The sequence below is a fragment of the Thermobia domestica genome, chromosome 8, assembly GCF_964235325.1.
Source record: "Thermobia domestica chromosome 8, izTheDome1.hap1.1, whole genome shotgun sequence".
In the NCBI taxonomy this organism is placed as follows: Eukaryota; Metazoa; Arthropoda; class Insecta; order Zygentoma; family Lepismatidae; genus Thermobia; species Thermobia domestica.
In genome coordinates, this window is record NC_137461.1 from 122,573,069 (window position 1) to 122,592,721 (window position 19,653).

Below are 19,653 nucleotides of genomic sequence, written 5' to 3' on the forward strand. Positions count from 1 at the left end.
ATGGTCATTTAGCCCGTCCCGTATGAGGGATGATGTCCCTCGGCGAGCACACTATCCGCGGAAAGGGAAGGAAGGAAGCGGCCTGGGACCTATAAATTAGGTAACACCTTAAATGATGAAAACCCAGGAACATCTCATTCAGGATGACTGGCCTGAAAAAACTTTTTACATTTTTTCGACCGAGTGCCCCCACCGGGAATCGAATCCGGGATCGCTGGCACCGAAAGCAAGAGCGTTCGCGACTATGCTATGCGGGGCAAACCGCAAAGAAGGCATCCATACTGATTGCTCCATTACTCGAAGGTGGTAATAGGTTTCCCCACTTGTCTAGTGGCTAACGCTCGTGTTTGTTACACATGATTCCGTGTTTGACTCCCGGGAGGAGAGCAATGAACGCATTATAATAATTTAGATTCCATCTTAAACAGTAGGTCCACGTCACATACAGACTCGGTGATAAAAAGGGACACTTAACTTTAAAAAAGTAAACAAACAAATTAAAGTTGGAAATACACCAAGAACATTTAAAAACGCGAAATAAAAATGCTGCATTCATTACAATTTAAGGTTAAATTAACTAACTCTATGGCTTATGGAACCCGAAGGCTAAATTAGTTTTTTATAATAGCGTACATTCTTATGAAACAGAAAAAATATATTCCATCAAATGCTGTTCTACTCTTTACTAAGTACGAAGGTGTCAAAATCATCCTGGCAATATATTTTTATTGACAATTCTATTAGCGTTATTTTTTAAATAACCTCTGCTAAGAAAAAAAAATTGAAAGAAAATCTTTGCTCAACTGTTTCTAGTACATTGGACATAACCGAAATTACTTTCGCTACTTGTCGTGGGATAAAGGTAACTGTAATTATAGAAAAGATCGAAAGTGCTTTATCAATTTATATATACCAGTACATTAAATAGAGATGGTTTTATCACTAGTTCGTTGGGTAGCTGTTTCACGACTAAAATAAACGTGTTTTAGCGAAGGTTATAAGAAGATATTGTTATCGGTATAATTACGAATGTCTGAAACTGTAGAGCTCGGTTGATATATATATAAATACATGTGATGGTGTGACACTCTTAGTATTAAATAAAGGCGCTAGTTATGCATCGAAAGAAGTCCGATTATTATTGAATATATGTGTGCTTCAAAGGGAGTATTATTTAGTTTTCAAGATTTTGGTTGGGCTATATCTACGCATTCAGTAAATAATAATTAAGCGTTCCAAACATAACAAAATACATAGCTCTAAGACAGGCTACTCATAGGTTACTCTTATACAGATCTAACCAAATATCAGCCTTCTACATTACTATGCGTATTTATCCGTATTTCTTGAAAAATAATACACAACTGATATAAGTCTGAATACTATAAAGTGAATTTTGACATCAGAAAAACAAACCTCACATTCTCATTGAGATTTTTTTTTTTAATCTGAAAGAAATTTACAACATTCTCTTGATTTTCAAATAACATTCACGATTATTCATTTCGTTAAATATTAGCGAAAGAAACTTATGTCAAGATATCACTTAACCGCGCATAAATCAAAGTCAATACATTAATTCTCGAGTCCTTCTTTTTGAAAATGCATCTGCTGAGCAAGATTTCTGAAAGCTATTGCAACAAAACATACACTGCCACTCATATTAGTACAACTCTTTTGAGTCTGTACTACACTCTATGCTTGAATTCACTAACGAGTAAGTCTGTACACAGGTCATAAAATTTTACAAGAGGCCTACTTAACTCTTACTACGTAGAATGTTTGAAGTCTACTACGGTAGTTTTATCAAATTATCCGATAATATAGGCTAGTCAATATCTGAGAATCACACTGATATGTTTAACAATCCTGGACTGGTAACCTTTCCTGAAAGAAACACAATAACAAACTTCTCAAAAATACTACAGTTATGCTTTACATTTTTTATTTATTCGTTTTTATGTATACAATATATGTATATATTATATATATACAGTATGGTGCTAAATTCGTTGTACAAAAGCTGAGGAGTGATTCCTGAGAGTAAAATAAACAAAAAAGTTCCAATAAACACAGGGCTAGTGATGAGCGCAAGAGTCTTGGTCTTGCAGTTTTTGCAAGTCTTGCATGCAAGACCAAGACCAAGACCAGGAATCCCGATGCAAAACCAAGACCATACTTGCAAGACCAAGACTCTTGCGCAAGAGTCTTGCACAAGTACCGGTCAGTGGTAGAGCGTTTACCTGTGGTGCTAGGGTCCCTGGTTCATTCCAAGTTTGCACCATGTGAGTTTTTTGATGGATAGAGACAGTATGTGGTTTTCTCGGGATTTTCCCCTTTCCTTCTACTTTCTCCATTCCACCACTTCATTCATTTCTCATAATCACCATCTCCCTTAGCCTTGGTGTATAATCCTGGCACGTAAAACTAGATATTACATCGTTTCAGAACATATTAGTGGTATTCTTCTTCCAAAACTAAAGAGAAGTGTAGTATTTAACACGGGTAATTCCGTACACCATAGGTGCCGACTACATGAGTATGGCTTTGGCTCCAAGGATCAAGCATCCGTTAGAAATTTTTAATGTGTGCTCAAAAAATTAATATCGAAATAACATTTTCATGACTTTGACAAAAACTTAGTGTATGTGACCGCAAGTTTGATTTCATGGGCGGATGCTTATACGTTCAATAATTGTTCATCAATGTAACTTTTAGACATAGGTGGAGCTAGGAATTGTCTGCTGGAGGGCAGTGGGAGGCAGGCCTTTTGGTAGGTTTCGGAGGTCTTGGTAGGTGGTCATCTTATAGGTGGCATTTTTATTTGTTGTCAAAAATGGGGGGCAATGCCCTCCATAACTCCGCCCATGCTTTTAGCCTCCTCAAGTATATAGCACACGAGGATTGAGCAATACAACATTATACAACAATAAATAATTCATATTCATAAGTGAGAGTGATTTTGTAAAGTTATTTCAAACAACTTGGAGTTTGATGCTGAGTTTTTATCATATACTGTGATTTCTAATATAGGTCAAAAGTATTTGTATAAATTGAGTTTACGCAAAAGACATGGACAGTTGAGTCGTTTTCAATCTTCACTCAAATTATTCTAAAAGAGGTTTGATCATAATCGTTATTATTTTAATTTTTCTCTCTCTTTTTTGGTCAATATTGTTAACATATCAACATCATCATCATAGCTATTCTGTCATTATTGGCAGGCCACTTGTTGCAGCTCAAGCTTCGATGTACGGTGGCCCTCAGCTAATCTCTTCGTCTTGACGTAGCAATTTTCTGTTTTAATACTTCCCTTCAACTAGTCTCCTTTGCCCCCTCTCTCTCTTTCCTTCCACCATATCTTCTAGGATGTCCCTCATAATAAAGTTCCTCCTCAGCTAATGTCCCAACCAGTTCCTTTTCCTCCTCTTAATTACATCTAAAATTCTTCTTTTCTCCCTGCTGCTACTATTTCTAACACTTCCTCATTCGTTTTCCATTCCACAGCTAATTCTCTCCTTTTTTCGAAAACCTCCAATATATTTTTCATCGCTTTTGCGTGATGTCCATGTTTCTGTTCCATAGAGTACATATTGAAATTAGTAAAACAAAATCTCAATATTTAATTGGAAGTTTGTTCAATGCAAAGATTAGCTAATCTTGGTTGAAAATAAAAAAAAAAAAAAAAAAAAAAAAAAAAAAAAAAAAAACCATCTGACGCTTTTAGAGTGTAAAAACAATTAGCAATTCATGCTATTTCAGTAATCTGTGCCGTCTTGATTTTCTTTCATGCGTCTCAGGGGTAGCCTGCCCAATTTTTGGGAACCAGTGGAGTATTGAATCTGTTAAATATATATATATATATATATATATATATATATATATATATATATATATATATATATATATATATATATATATATATATATATATATATATATATATAAATATATATATAAAGATTACGAAACGTTGTAATTTATCTTATAAGTAGTGAAGCGTGGGGACCCATTGAAAAAATAAAGGTTATTGCCTATGTTGTACACTATCATCATACTTACACGAAGGTAAACTATATTACATTTAGAAACATACATTGTATTTCTGTTACTATTGGCGTACTGTAGAATTTATCCCGAGTAAAATTTACCTATGAAAAGCATAAAATTTCTTAAAAGCAAGACTTGCAAGACTCTTGCAGCAAGACCAAGACCAAGGGTTCCAGTGCAAGACCAAGCCCAAGACCACCCGGGTCTTGGTCTTAGTCTTGCATTTGCTCATCACTACACAGGGCGAAAACCATGTCCTTTACGTATTATAGGCTGCCGAAAGCGTGGGAAAACAAACTTTAGTTAAATATTACACAAATTACTGAGCGTAGACGTGATGCGGTATGATATCGTCAAAGGATCCTAACCTGTTCTATTCAAATTTGCAGTTTTCAAATATGTGCAATGGCGGCGCAAGGGATTCCCCAAAGGACGTTAGGGATTCCCGGACATTTGACGTAAATGGATTGGACAAGAACATGTAAAGGACGTCTCACTGGCTGGAAATAATACTACGTGGCAGGTCAGTACTCATACACGCAGATAAAAGATAGCGGATGAGGTAATTATCACTGTGCGTGGTTGCATACCTCCTCAAAAAGTATTAGTAAAGACATTATACAAGAATTCACTGGAAACGTCACGTCGCTACAATGTAAAAATAGTACAACACAAGCCAGTAGGTAACAGAAATAAGGAAATTCCGATTGCTGATCTGCTCATATTAATGACATTATAAGGCCTTTAATGATGATCTGTTACTACTCCGACTGTCGTTTATTTTATTTGTGTTTCGTAATGTTCATACTAGTCTATCAATCTCTCCAGTATCTTTGCAAGAAACAACGGAACTTCGGGAACTTGCCATTTGTTTGGTTCTTTCGCTATCCTCTTTCATTTGTTTGTTGCATTGTGTGTGTGCTGGGGTCGTTGCACATGAGTGAATGACCTGGTTTGTTCCCATAGGCGGAGCTAACTTAAAAAAAAAAAAAAAAAAAAAAATAATTAAAATGCTACTTGTAAGGTTCTTCAATTCTCATTCGTATTTACCGTGCCCCCCCCCACCAGACAGAAGGTCTGCCCCCCCCCCAGGGGACAATTCCTAACTTCACCCATGTTTGTTCGTTGCTTGCGGAAGAAGGGAGATCGACTATAATGAGAATCCACTGTATTTGTTTCGTGATTTTCTTTGTGTAGCACTTTTGTTGTAAGTTTCCCAGATTATGGACGTATTTATGAACCTTCTTGCTAATAATTGATCTCTTTTATTCATAATTTTAATATCATAGAGAGAGTATTCTCCTTCGTGGCAAGTTAGTGTTACATTATTACGTGTGAGTGTAATTCGGTGTTATTTCAAGATATGCCGACTAGGCAGTGAAAATGAGGTCAAGAAAAAGGAACACTGAAGGTTCAGTGAGTCCAGAAGATAGTAACTTTAGGGAAGTTTTGTATGAGTGGCTTGCTGAATAAGGCGTTTTATCTTCTGAGGAAAGCCCTGAAGATAGTCATAAGGAGAGTGATACAGAAGGATACTTCGAAAAGGCACTGAATACGTGATCCGTAACAAATGGTTCAAGTAAAACGGAATCTTTAGTGGCAACGAAACTTATTTTCGGATTTAGAATATTTTCGGATCAAGTATTTTAACCAGAAGAGATGGTACAATATGATTTTCTAGTCCTAAACCTACTACCCAGACTTGTCAACGCAATATACTTCACACACATTCAGACCAGCACACTTCCTCAGAACAACTACTCCACGTATGCTAGTATTTTATTACACACGATATGTTTGATGAAATTTAATGTTGCACAAATCTTGAAGGGAAAAGCATAGCTTCAGAAAAAAGGAAAACATGGTAAAACGTTACTAGTACGAAGCTAAATATAAATAGATAGGTGAATTCTATACTTCTTACAATAAGAGTATCGAATAGTTTTGCTGTCAAAATGAGTGTGGATATGTCAAAATAACATTAGTAATACTAGCACATAATGTCCTTGAGTTGTAGTGATCGAAACATGCAATTATTATTATTTCCGACACAGATACCCGTATGGGGTCTACTAGTTTTTTGAGTATGTTTCTTGTGTAAAGTGTAAAGTTTTTTGAGTATGAGTTCTAGGGTTAACTTGCGAGAAAGTGTCGTACGGTAGTCGAAGGTTGGACTACTTGTAGAACTGATATTAAAAAATAAATAAAATAATTATAATGGAAACAAATATTTGTTGTATTCAGAAAACAAACAAAAGATTATTTACTAAATTGTCGCGTTCTGAAATTAAAATATCGCAGGCATTCGTTGATATAGATGTTGGTTCTCAGTCTCCGTACAACTTGGAAACGTTTAACATGAGTTTTACGGGAAGAAAAAAGGACATCATTTGGAGCAAATTTATTGAAGTAACTCAAACTCCATTAAATAAGAAAACGACCATACGAGCTCGTTGCAAAACGTGTAAGAAAGAAATGGTTGGTTTAGTTCAAAGAATGAAGATTCATTATGAAAAATGCAATGCTTGAAAAACTGGAAATCCAAACAAATGGTAAAAGGGTTGATCCGAAAATTGCTTCTGATGACTCTAACGTCAGTGATGTGGTTGAGATGCAACAGGAAACTTCAGGCAAGAATTAATTTTGTATCAACAATATCTTTTTCATTATATTATGAAAATTTTATTTCATCCCTCTTCCCCACCTCAGTTCTAAATGTTATTAACAGCTTTACATCTTGGCATAGCTTGTATGAAGGGACCAGGCGAAAAAGCGCAAGATATGGCAGTCGCTCGCGTAACTAACCATTAAAGAGTGATACTTATTGCAACATCAGTGCTAAAACGTCAGTGTCTGGGACAATTTAATCTCAATTTGTTCGTCTATCTGTATGTATGCACCACGCTACAGGGTACAATTTTCTGTCTTTCAACTCAATTTTGAGGGTACAGGCACGAGACGTTGGAATTTGCTGTATAGATTTTGACTGCGATCGGACGTAAAATTTCAACATTAGTGGCTCGGATCACATTTTAAACAAAATGCCCTGTCTCATATAGCCTTGCTACTGATGCAAGGCTGCAATCAATCAAACTAAACAAACTAATTTTATGCATTTCGAACAAACTTGGGTTGCACGATAAATTTGGCTCCAACTCAGTTTTTATAAAATATTTTTAGATATGGGGCGCTCAGAGCTTGAGAGATGGAAGTCCATTCTTAGAAAAGTTCACTTTTGCACAGCAAACGTAGTATCTTCCTAGTCAAGGGTACGAAATAAATTAAACAAAACCATGTGAAAGTGTGTGGACTAGAGTTTTATAGGACAACCACTACACATAGGGCGTTGATGGAATGGGGGAGAAGGGCTTATTTGCCCTCCTTGCTCATAAATTTAAGATATTAATATTATATTGTTTGCGCTGCAGCGTGGGAATGATTAACAAATCAAGCTCCGAATGCCATAGTCAATGATGCATAATTACGTTAAATAAATGCAGGTGTGCCCAAAAGAACAAACCGACGGAAAACGTCATATTTTTACAACCATGAATCCGAGATGAAAGAAAGAAAAACTACATGAGTGCAATCTAGAATTTTATATAATTGTCGCTAGAGAAGGCGTTCGCTTAGAGGTCATCCGCCCCTTACCCTGAATTTCAGATTTTGGGGGCAGTAATGCAGATTCAGAAACCTTTTGCTGAGCAAAGTCCAACATAAAAAAATTGAAGTCCTTACACCTAATAAATTCGGAGTTTGATCAGTTGTAATCTATTTCCATTGGCCGTATGAAGCTATAGGCCTATATTGCTCTCCTATATTTTTTTGGCCCAAGGGTTCCAAAGGTGGCTCTACTTTCGAGTTTCAGGCCTGCTTAAAATTCTGGAAATTGGGCCTAAGCAACTTTCAAATTTTAATCATCTGTATGTTCTTCGTACTCATTCGGTGTAAGGACCTCAAGCTTGTTCTCTTGGACTTTGCTAATCAAAAGATTTCTAAAACTGCCTTACTTCCCCAAAATATGAAATGCAGAGTGGGGATGGGGGCAGTTGACCTCCTGTCCCATTAACGCCCGTCTAGCGGTTGTCATATGAAACTATCTATCCCACGCCCTTTCGCATGGTTTTACTTACATTTGCTTTGGACTCTTGGCTGCGAAAATATTACGTATTGAAATAGAATCCATTTGCTGAGCAAAACTGAACTTTATTGAAAGTGGATTTGGACCCATTGTGCCCAGAACGGTCCAACGGTTACCTTTCTTCAATAAATTATTGACTTAAAAACCACCAATTTCATAGGCTTGAAGAAATATTCTAAAGTTAGCACTTGAAGTGTGCTTCAAACATTACTTTTCGAAAATGTATTATTTTAAAATAATTTTATCATTATCAGTATTCTGAAATACTAATCAAATTTTGCAACAAAAATCTCAGTCGTCTCCACGAAACGCGATCTTAGCCCCCAAAAGGCATAACTAGAAAACTTTCAAAGCAGTAACTCCGAAATTACTTGTTTTAGGGCTAAAATTACCGCACAAGCGTATTTCTGATAAAATTCTAGCCTTAAAACATGTAACATGACTCCTTTTGCATTTGAAATTTCGAATACCAATCAAAGACGCCCGCCATGATGCTTGATAGCACCATCTGATGTGTCAGACCACTTCCAAGTTTCATCATTCTCCCTCAACCCGTTCTCAACACACAAGGATGATTTGGACTTTTGTTTTGCCATGTATATTGATAGATCGTGTGAAATCTCTATAGAAGGTTGATTTTAAAATCTACCTAAAGAGCTTATTATAACAAAGAAAGTACTAATAAAAGGGAGTTGTGGTATGAAATAACTTGAGAATTACTAATCTATACTGAAATATTCTATACCCAACACAGTGTAGTTTTAACGCGAATAAAATAAATGAAAAGATTAGTTGCAAGAGCAAAAAAGTCTTAATAAATACGTTATTAAACGATTTTGAAATATGTTTAAAATCATGTTTTAAACCGTTCAAAATGGTTGTGTGTGTGTGTGTGTGTTCGTTTGTTTTAAAACATTGTAAACACCTTTTTCATGTTTTAAACACATGTTTTATTCTTTTTTTTTTAAAAAAAAAATATTTTTTCCAACCCTGCTAAGCGGTTAGCATATGCGCCTTTGGCGTGGGAGACCCGGGTTGGATTCCCGGCGGGAGCTTATGTGGTTCGGATTCCACGTTAATCAGTAGGTTCCGTCTCATATAGCCTCGCTGCTGAAAGGGACGTTAAACTCACAATCAACTCAACGTTACTCTTTACATACTTTATATAATACCGACATTAATATTTTGCTCTACAATATTGATCGAACCTCGTATAATTCTGAATAACGAAATTCGATCATAACGCTTATCTTTAAACACAAATATATAGAAAACGTTTATATACTATATACTCATCAATGCAATATTTATGAACCATTACAATCAATACATTTCCAATATTTATATTATTTCCCTTCATTTTTTCGTACTTTGCTGAATATTAATGTATATCAAATATATGTTATAGCATTTTCATACAAAGTACAAGTACACGAGCCTAAGGGATAGATCCAGTACGCACAAGTAATTATATATTAATTGTTAGTAAGTTAGGTCAAGAGCAAAACAAATGATTACTTCATCATTACTGATAAGGAGTCATAAAGATAAGATACTGACTAAGAAAAAAAAAGTTAAAGTATATAACCGGAGCCAAAGTCAAAACATTAATCGTAAGCCAAAAAGTTTTTAATGATGTATGAGCAGATTATGGTAACAACACAAAATCATAATAAATCCAGACAAAGTAGCTGAGATGTTTTCACAAATACTTAAGCAGTTTAATAACAACAAGAACAAGAGCAAGATAAAATTAATGTTAGCTTAAAATGCACTAAAATATTCACATACGCATTCAAATCGATTAAAAATAAGAACAAGATACAAATGAACATTGCGTGAAAAGGTTACCATATCTCATAATTTATGTGGACATGTCCGCATTTTGAGGATAAAAATTCCCGTCTACATACATTTTCCGCAACTCCGTTATTTGTCATCGTTTGGTAAGATCAAGTGTATTGTCAATTCAATTTGAGACGTTTTCACATAAAAGATATGTTTGGTTATTTGTATTTGAAGAAAAATTGTCAAACTTGATCAGATGTACTGAAGAATATGAACTATCAACATAATGATGTATAAATACTCTTCTTTTATTATTTTTCATACATTTCAATATATTTTTCACAATGTTTTAAAACAAATTTGAAAGGAATGAGCTAACCAGAGGGAAGCGTATTAGCATTTTGGCCACTGTGGCAAGTCTGCGTGAAACGCATTCAGTGGATTCAAATAAGTTAGGAACTTTCAGCGGAATTTGGCCAATAATTAGATGTTGGGTCAAGAGCCACAAAATTTTTGAACGGCCTTTAGATAAATCGAGTTTCCGTATAATTTACGGAATAAGCACACCAAACTGAGCTAAGTCGTAGTTTTGGTTTGGCTGCATTATAAGTAGTTCTCGAGATATAGGGCATACACGAAAATACTTGATTGAATGAAATATATTGGATTTTTTGGATCAGGAGCCTAAAAATTTTGGATGGCGCCTAAATCGAGATTTCGTATCTTTTACGGAATAAGCACATCACACTAAGTGGTAATTTTGGTTTGGATACACTATATGTAGTTATTCAGATATAAGACGTACAAGAAGATTTGTAATTGAATGAAATATATTGGATTTTTTTGATCAGGGTCCACAAAAATTTTAAATGCCGCTAAATCGAGATTAACTATTTATTAAGGAATAAGGACATCATACTGAGTTAAGTTGTAGTTTTGGTTTGGCTGCACTATCTGTAGTTCTCGAGATATAAGGCGTACAAGAAAATATTTGACTGAATGAAATATATTGGATTTTTTGGATGAGGGACCACAAAAACTTTTAATGGCCCATAAATCGAGTTTTCGTACTTTTTTACGAAATAAGCACATTATACTTGGTTAAGTTGTAGTTTTGATTTGGGTACACTATATGTAGTTCTCCAGATATAAGACTCAGAAGAAAATTTCTGTCTGAAATATATTGGATCTTTTGATCCAAAAAGGAGCATTAACGCGAAATATTCTACCATAACAAGAAATTAAAACAGATTAAAAAATACAAAATAATATTTGGAATTAGAATAAAATATTTTCATAAGCCTTCACAAGAATTAACAAAACAATAATAAGATAGAGTTAATATTAGCTTAAGTGTTTTTACTCTTATAGGCATTCGACAAATTAACAGGGACGATAACAACGAAATTTTATAAATGATACATCAAATATACTTAAGGTATTAGATAAGTTTCGGCTAAGGAAGTCTACATACTCCGTCTTTTAATATCATATAACGTGGAAAAATCAAGAGTGAGAATTGAACTATTTTTGGACATCCTATTCTTAACCTTATGTAAACAGAACAACGTAATTCCAAAATTTCTCTCTACACTATATCATTAAGCTGTTCTAAATTTGACTGTTAAACAGAAAAAAAAAACCTATTGCACTGTCTAAAATAACAAACAGTCGTTTCTTTCCACCGAAACGTTTGTACTTTTTTCAACTCATACTTCTGTATCTACATATAGACGGGAATTGCTAGAGAATTAGAGATTAAAAATAGTTAATACATATTAGTTAGTTACATTACCAAAGTTACTCATGTGTCAATGACTTTTAAACTTTTTTTTTTCGATTACGTCTATCCGCAGGTAAAAAATGTAAGAAGTTAACACTGCATTATTAGATAGAAGCCTTGCGGTTGGAAAAAGGTAAACCGAGTTGCTCTGTGAAATATTCAGAAAATACAATTTATCTACTTCACACACATACACAAAAAAAACGGAGGTTTTATTTATTCTCCCTTTGTTCAAACTTATCATTCATTAAATTATGTGAAAGAACACAACTGTTTTCTAAGTATAAGATCTGTATCAAATCAAAGTTCATTGAGCTAATTTCATAAACTGAGGTATATCAATAAACGTGTGTTGAACTGCACTGTCCCTTGATAGATTTGTAATTAGGCTAAGCACGTCAAATGTGCTCGTTCACGATCGCTACGGACATGCTGGTACCTATGTGTCATGTAATTAGATTTCCAAACTATGCTATGCATAAGTGTCGGTAGTCTTATAGAAAGGCTTTCTTTGTCAACAAGTATCACAGCAAAAACAGAATAAGAAATATCGAAAAGTTTATTTTTTCTAATCGATTCATCATCCCAGAAATAAATTCCTTCTGCTTCGATAACCCTCTATTCAAACCGGAAGTGATTCAAGTTAGCAATTTCCGGTTTCAAAGTTTATCACTGTAGTTGAGTTCATTTTGATTTTAACGTCCCGTTCAGCAGCGAGGCTATATGAGACGTGGACCTAACAAAAACGGTTAACAGATGGTGAGAAGCGGTTTTCTGCAAACGCTTTAGCGTGTACAGACGACATATCAAGACTATTCAACAGCATTCTACCGAAACCGGAAGTGGTTCATATTTACTATTACTTGTGGTTTCATTACTGATTTCCGCAGAGCAAAAACGGTAAATTAAGATACGATTGTTTACAATCGATTCAGTTTGTGAAGAATAGGCTCCATCTCTTCCGCTAACCCCTATTCAAACCGAACGTGTTTCAAATTAGCTATTTCCGGTCTCAATATGTATCGCCATATAACGGAAAACGGCAACAGATAACGAAAAGCAGTTTTCTTTTTCTGCAAACAATTCAGGGCTTCAAGGTAACATACGATGACTATCCACAACACTCTACCAAAACCCGACATGCTTCAAATTTACTATTACTTCTGGTTTCATTAACATTTACCGCCACAGAACGAAAACGGTAACAGAGAGCGAGAACCGTTCTTCAGCAAACGATTCTGCGTCTCAAGACAATATATCATCACTAGGGGCAGGAGTTTTTCGCACAAAGAATTTGAAAATTTCGAGTTTCGTTTTTCATATTTCGCGTTTTGTCGCATTTTTCAACTAGTGGAAAAGATGGTCCCTGACGTTCCTTTCATTCATAGATCAGCACAGAAATAAACCATTAATTACCTAAAATCAAAATACACCGAATATTTCACTTGACATTGTAAATTTCACTTATAGAAAATTATATTTTCTTAATCAAACTGAAGGAAAATCAGTAACTAAACTTACTATGAGTAGGAAAGTTAAGCTGTCTTCTGGAAACACATGGACACAAGTTACATTTAAGCATTAAACTTAAGCATGTGAAATGTTTCCACTTTTCCTCATTGTTGTACGTTTGTCACGCATCACCAGTCCATGCCATTAGCTACCTAATTAAAAGGGTTCCTCTCCACCCAGCTGTGATGGTGATGGCTAACGCACAACATGTTCTCTATAGCCGTGTCCGAATCAACCAAATACACCGTTCATGCCACGTTCTACCGTTCCGCTAGCGGAAAACTGGCGATTTCAAATCAATGAAAACGTATTTTTAAAATTTAGCGTTATTTCGCGTATTGTTAGAAATTTCGCGCAGAACTCAATTTCACGTTTTATCACGCAAGGAAAACCAATGAAAATATACACAGAATACGTTAAGAAACTGAAAGTTACTTAATTGTGACGCATTTCGTTTTATCGCGCATTGCGAAAAACCCGTGCTTCTAATTATCAATATCTACAACACTCTACAGAAACTGGAAATGGTTCAAACTTACTATTACTTCAGGTTTAATATTATTTCCAAAGAGCAATAACGGTAAATGTTAGCACGATGCGTTTTTTCGCAATCGATTCAGCTTGCCAAAAATAGGTTCCATCTTTCCTCTAATTCTCTATTGAATCTGGAAGTGGTTCAAATTAGCCATTTCCGGTTACAATATTTATCGCCATAGAACGAAAACGATAACAGATAGCGACACACGGTCGGTTCAGAATCTCAAGACAGCATATCATCACGACCCCATAACACTTTACCAAAACCGGACGTGGTTGAAAATTATTACTTCCGCTTTCAATACTAATTTTCATAGAGTAAAAACGGTAAGAGATATGGAGGTGAGATTTTCCACAATCGATTCAGCCTGCCAACAAGCCGTTCCACCTTTACCGTTACCCTCTGTTCAAACCAGAAGGAGCCATTTCCTGTTTCGAAAATTATCACAATAAACAGAAATCGTAATAGATAGCTACAAAGGCTTTGCAATTGATATACCGACGTAACGTCTCGATTATATATATATAATCACAATCCGCAACATTATATTGAAACTAGAAGTGATTGAATTTGGTAGTACTCCTGATTCTAAATTTTCATGGAACAAAAATTATATTTAAAAAAAAAAAATCGAGAAGGGTGCGTTCGAAGGGAGCAAGCACGTCAGCGACGGTGAGTATACACGTATGCGAGAGTAGTGATAAAAAGTGAGTTTTGGCAATAATACGAGTTTCAGTAGCACTTGCCAGTTTCGTACTAATAACGCTCCACTTGTAAATACAGCACAAAATTAAGCTTCCAGATACTGTGCAGAAATACATCACCGGTGAAAAATAAGGAGGGCATAAACCAACTCTCCTCCAAATCGTTTCATCGCTCCAGAACCGAGTAGGCTATTTTGTTTTTGTCTAAATTTGTGGTAAAGTTAGAAAACATCGAGCCCTGCTAGGCTTCCAACCCTCTTCGCTCGCTCAGCTATATTTTTGAAGTAACACTAGAAATTTTATTTGTGCAAGACTGGGAAAAGAAACTAAATATCAGACAAAAATAGTATCTCATGGTCATCTTTCATATGTACGCAATTATGTTATCCGCCGTAAAGCACTCGTAATGATTTCATACTAAGAACCCTATACTTGTTGATCTAAAATACAACTCTATCAGTTTGTATTTCATTCTGTCGCTTCCAGAAATTTGTTTCTTTTAAATGTGCCTTTTCACGCAGAGTATTAAGTACTTATCTTCATGCAGAATATTGAAATTCAGCTTGAAATTTGCCAAAATGTGGCAAGGTTCTAGAACACAAGTGTCCCTTGCCATTTAGCTGTAATAAAGACAGGAGACAATGTCCTTTGCTGGGCTCTAACCTGCTTTTAATCAATAACGCTCGCAAGGCAATAATATGTGGATTAAATGTTAAACTTTGGTACAAAAAGCAGTTAACCTAGCTACTAATCTATATGAAGGGACCTGTAATTCAGAACCATCCTCCAAAATGTGGTGTGCCAAAATTTGACCACCACCAGCAAAATTTCATCATGAAAATAATAAGTTCTTAATTTGATCTACTTCATTTACTAGAAACGAATTTTATTTAAACATCTTCTAAATAAAAAAAAAAAAGCTGCAACTAATATTCTACATAAACCACTAATAAACTCCCTTTGTTTTATGAGTTACTTACATTCAGATTTTGCTTTTACATGTGGAACTCCACATAAGGAAATCATCAAACATACAAATTGTTTACAACTGCTCATGCAACACATCACATGTTGTTTTCGATTACCATCCGACACTACACCGAGAACAATATATTTACATACGTGACTTGCTAATTTTCATTCAGCATCTCTCAAGCTTAACGCCAATAACATTGCCATTAGTCAACTCGAGTCAACTCCACTGATTATTTTGTTTACACTTTCCACACATATGCAGACGATGTTAATAACGCGATCAGAGTTGCCAGGTTGTCAGAAAAATAATATTACGGAAACAGCGATTAAAACCCTAGCAGCAAACAATGAAGTAACTATGAATTTTAGTAAATATCAACCAATAACTTCGTACAGTGGTCGGAGCAGTGGCGGCTGGTACTATATGTTGCACGGTTGTGCAACTGTATATGATTTTTACCTCCAAAGATTTTTTTTAATTTTAAAATAATGTTTTCGTAAAAATAAATCCTTTGCTCTTTAGCACAAAACAGTATTGATGTATCTCTTAAAAAATCATGTCAAAAAACTGAAAGAAAGAGAGAGAAATACACATCCAGTGGCAAAAAGCGTTGCCACTGGATCCAATAGCATTGAACATACGGCAGAGAGCTCCTATTTCTTAACATTGGAAAGCACATTTATTCTTGCATCGCTCCTATCCTGTTGTATGGTCTCCATCCAGTTGCGGAGACCTTGGCAACTGCCACTCAGCTTCTGTAATAGTTATGAATTCCTTCACTCACCAGCGATGAAGGCGTGGGTGTTGCGTGGTTCGAGGCAGTTTGAAAGAACAAACCACAAACTCGCAATAATAATAATAATAATAATAATAATAATAATAATAATAATAATAATAATAATAATAATAATAATAATAATAATAATAATAATAATAATAATAATAATAGAATAGAGGGAGTGATATGCAGAGTGTGTCCAAGGTTTTGCTCATAATATTGTTATAATTGAAACTCCTATTGTGCTGTTTTATTGTAAGTGTGTGTTTGAAGAATGTGATGGTGTTTTTGTTCTTAGCCTGTGAGTGATATTTTTAATATTAAAATATAACGCTAGTAACAGAAAACTCAAAATGAATTCAGTTTGCAGTCTTCTCAGGACCCCGTTTTCTCGTAGGCCGATGGAGGAGAAGGTTGAAATAAAAAAGGTTAGGGCGTCCAACACCAATTTTAACAATCAATCAAACAGTCAAAACAGGTAAGAGACAGTTTCAGCGCTCTTTTAAAATCGAGTATTATAACAACACAGACTGGCTTTGTGGCTGTGAGGAAAAAAATGCTTTATTTTGTTTTCCTTGTTTACTTTTTGGGGGTGAACGTGCTTGGACTGAAATAGGCATAAAAGATATTAATCATTTGAGTGAACGAATTAAGGGACACAAAGCTACAAATATGCAAAATGTATTACAGTTAACTTTATTTGGTACTGCCAATATAGCTCAGCAGTTAGACAGTGAGTCAGGGCGGATCCAGGACCGACTTCTGGTGGGGGGGGCGGTGGGTTGTCATACTGCTACTTTTAAGGGCTCCAAACTTTGAGATGGGTTATATATATATATATAATAAGAAAGTTTCCTCTTCTTGGGGGAAATCGCCCCGATCGCCCCTGCAGTGAGTATAGGCGAAATATAGCTTTGCATAACGAAAGAGTGAGACATAATCGTTATATTCTAAATATTATAATTAATTGTGTACTTTTTTGTGGTGCATTTGAATTAGCGTTGCGGGGTCATGACAAGACAGAAGGATCTTCAAACCCAGGTGTTTTCCGTGGCCTCATTGATTTCAGCGCAGAACTTGACACAGCCATGAAAACTCATTTGGAGAAAGCTACTGTCTTTAAGGGAACATCTAAAACGATTCAAAATGAACTTTTAAATATTATGTTAAAAGTTTGCCAGAACAAAATCTCACAAGAAATAAAAGAATCAGAATTTTTAGCTGTGATTGCAGACGAAACTAGTGATGTGGCTAATACTTTTCAAATGACCGTCATTTATCGACATTTAGTGAATGGAAAACCAGTCGAAAGATTTTGGACTTTTCTCGAACCTCCTAAACACGATGCAAAAACTTTGGGGTCATGCCTGTTAAAAGAACTTGAAAAACATAGGTTAGAGGAGACCCCACAGAAATTAATCGCGCAGACGTACGATGGTGCGTCAGTAATGTCCGGAACGTCTGGAGGAGTACAAGCAATTATTAAACAGTTTCCAAATGCCGAGTACGTTCATTGTTATGCCCACCAGCTGAATCTAATTATGCTCAATGCTGCTTTAGTGGTAAGAAATGTTAGAATATTTTTTGCCACTTTGCAGGGAGTTTGTTCCTTCTCAACAAGTTCATAGCGTACAAAATTACTTGATGATATCGTTAAGAAAAGACTTCCCCGGTCTGTTCCTACGAGATGGAATTTCCGGCGTTAATACAATTTATCTGTACAGAAAAGAAATAATTCAATGTTTGAAAGATATTCTAAATAATGAAGACATTAAAAATTCTAGCACAATCGAGAAGGCAAGAGCGCACGTTGACACACTTACTAGACGCAGCTTTGTGTTTTGGCTAACTCTGTTCCACAAAATTTTACCTCATGTTGACATCTTGTATGGACAGTTCCAAAGAAAGGACATTGATGTGGTAGGTGCTCAAAGGTATGTTTCAGTTTTTGTAGAAAGTGTTGAAAAAATAAGAAACAAAGAAATAGATATTGAGCCTTTAGTTTCGTCGGAGACATCGAAAAGAAGAAAAACTGATAATACACAACTAAACATGGAAGCGAAGGAAGTGTGTGATGCGATTATTAGTAACGTTAAACAAAGATTTAGTTTTACTGGCCATCTTGTGACGGGCACTTTATTCTGTGATGAAAAGTTTGGAGAATACAGGAAGGAATTTCCAGAAGAAATGGTTCAAAACGTTCGCGACTTCTATCCATTTGTCAACGCAAAGCAGCTTCATTTCGAACTTTCCATAATATATAACACTGCCGAGTTTTCATCAATATCTGGACCAGTTAGTTTATTAGAATTTTTCCACCACAATAACATTGAGAGAACCTTTTCTGAAATAACCAAACTTCTGAAGGATTTGCTCGTTATTCCAATGACTTCATCGGAGGCAGAGAGATGCTTCTCTAGCTTAAACAGAATAAAGACTTTTCTACGGAATACCATGACACAAGAGAGACTATCTGCGCTGGCAATGTTACCTATTGAGAGAGACTTGGTGAACAGCATTCCAGATTTTAATCAACAAGTAATAGAAAAATTTGCAGCTCGAAAAGAACGAAGGATGGACTTCCTTTTCAAATAAGGTACGATTTATTTAATTAAATAATTTTGTTTAGCTTTATATATTCTTTTTCTTTAATGTTTCCGTAATGCTCTCATGCTGTTTATATTTCCGTGCCTTACAACATATGCTACATTCTATTTATCTCTTGTTTAAAAGTGTCGTATATGCATAACGTATAAATGTGCAATGACAGTGATTGTTTACCTTGTTCGGAAGGAAACAGATAAGATAGGTTAGTTCAGTAATTGTTAATATACAGGTTGGCCCTAAAGTACGTATACACCCCTGATTGATCAAGTGTAACATTCCAGTTTATGGATTTATTTGCTTCGACTGTTCTGGGCTTAAGTTATAAGTAAAAAGACGTTAAGAACAAATAATAAAGAAACTAAGTCTACCTGTTTGATAACAACAAGAAATGATATAAAATTCAGTACGGGACTGTATACCTACTTTTGTGCCACGTTGTACTTAAATCAATAAACATGGCAGTAGAGCTCGGAGGCAAAGACACAAGAGAAGGAAGGTTGGGGTGGAGTGGAAGTCGCGCGTAAGCATGTACCTTTTGATACTGCAACTGCTGGTTTTACAGACCACGAACCGCTACTGGGTCGGAGTGAGACGGTGTGCAGTGTGCCCGCGTTAGAACGGAAGCATCAGATGTAGCGTATTCACCGTAAATTATTTTCGTTTTCATACATCCGTGCGTGTATTGCGCCAAATTACTACTCCCTAGCTAATGCGCATGCGTAAAATAGAAAGTTTGCGACTTCCGCCATGTTAGTCAGTGAATACAATAGTGTACGC

The 19,653-nt window shown here is 35.5% G+C and overlaps 3 protein-coding genes across 5 annotated transcripts in view; 2 read left to right on the forward strand and 1 right to left on the reverse strand.

Annotated features, from left to right (window-relative positions):
* Positions 1 to 15,777, reverse strand: part of LOC145693188 (sodium/hydrogen exchanger 9B2-like) — a 96,207-nt gene extending 80,430 nt beyond the window's left edge. Inside the window, exon 1 of one of the 3 annotated variants that reach the window (XM_081768963.1) lies at positions 15,496 to 15,777. The gene's annotated coding sequence lies outside the window, so the exon portion shown is untranslated. The remainder of the gene's footprint in view (positions 1 to 15,495) is intronic. The other 2 variants (XM_081768961.1, XM_081768962.1) reach the window with 2 other exon arrangements.
* A 1,580-nt stretch (positions 15,778 to 17,357) lies between these two features.
* On the forward strand, positions 17,358 to 17,897 carry LOC145692285 (52 kDa repressor of the inhibitor of the protein kinase-like). The gene has a single exon (XM_081767582.1). The coding sequence runs from the start codon at positions 17,358 to 17,360 to the stop codon at positions 17,895 to 17,897; it is 540 nt and encodes a 179-aa protein (XP_081623708.1).
* Positions 17,898 to 17,913: 16 nt separating this feature from the next.
* On the forward strand, positions 17,914 to 18,864 carry LOC145692286 (zinc finger MYM-type protein 1-like). The gene has a single exon (XM_081767583.1). It carries the CDS (start codon positions 17,914 to 17,916, stop codon positions 18,862 to 18,864), a length of 951 nt encoding a protein of 316 aa, XP_081623709.1.
* The last annotated feature ends 789 nt before the right edge of the window (positions 18,865 to 19,653 follow it).

Bases quoted from the DNA above. Each gene is read 5' to 3' on its own strand.
- LOC145692285 (XM_081767582.1), top strand. From the start codon at position 17,358: ATGAAAACTCATTTGGAGAAAGCTACTGTCTTTAAGGGAACATCTAAA.
- LOC145692286 (XM_081767583.1), top strand. From the start codon at position 17,914: ATGATATCGTTAAGAAAAGACTTCCCCGGTCTGTTCCTACGAGATGGA.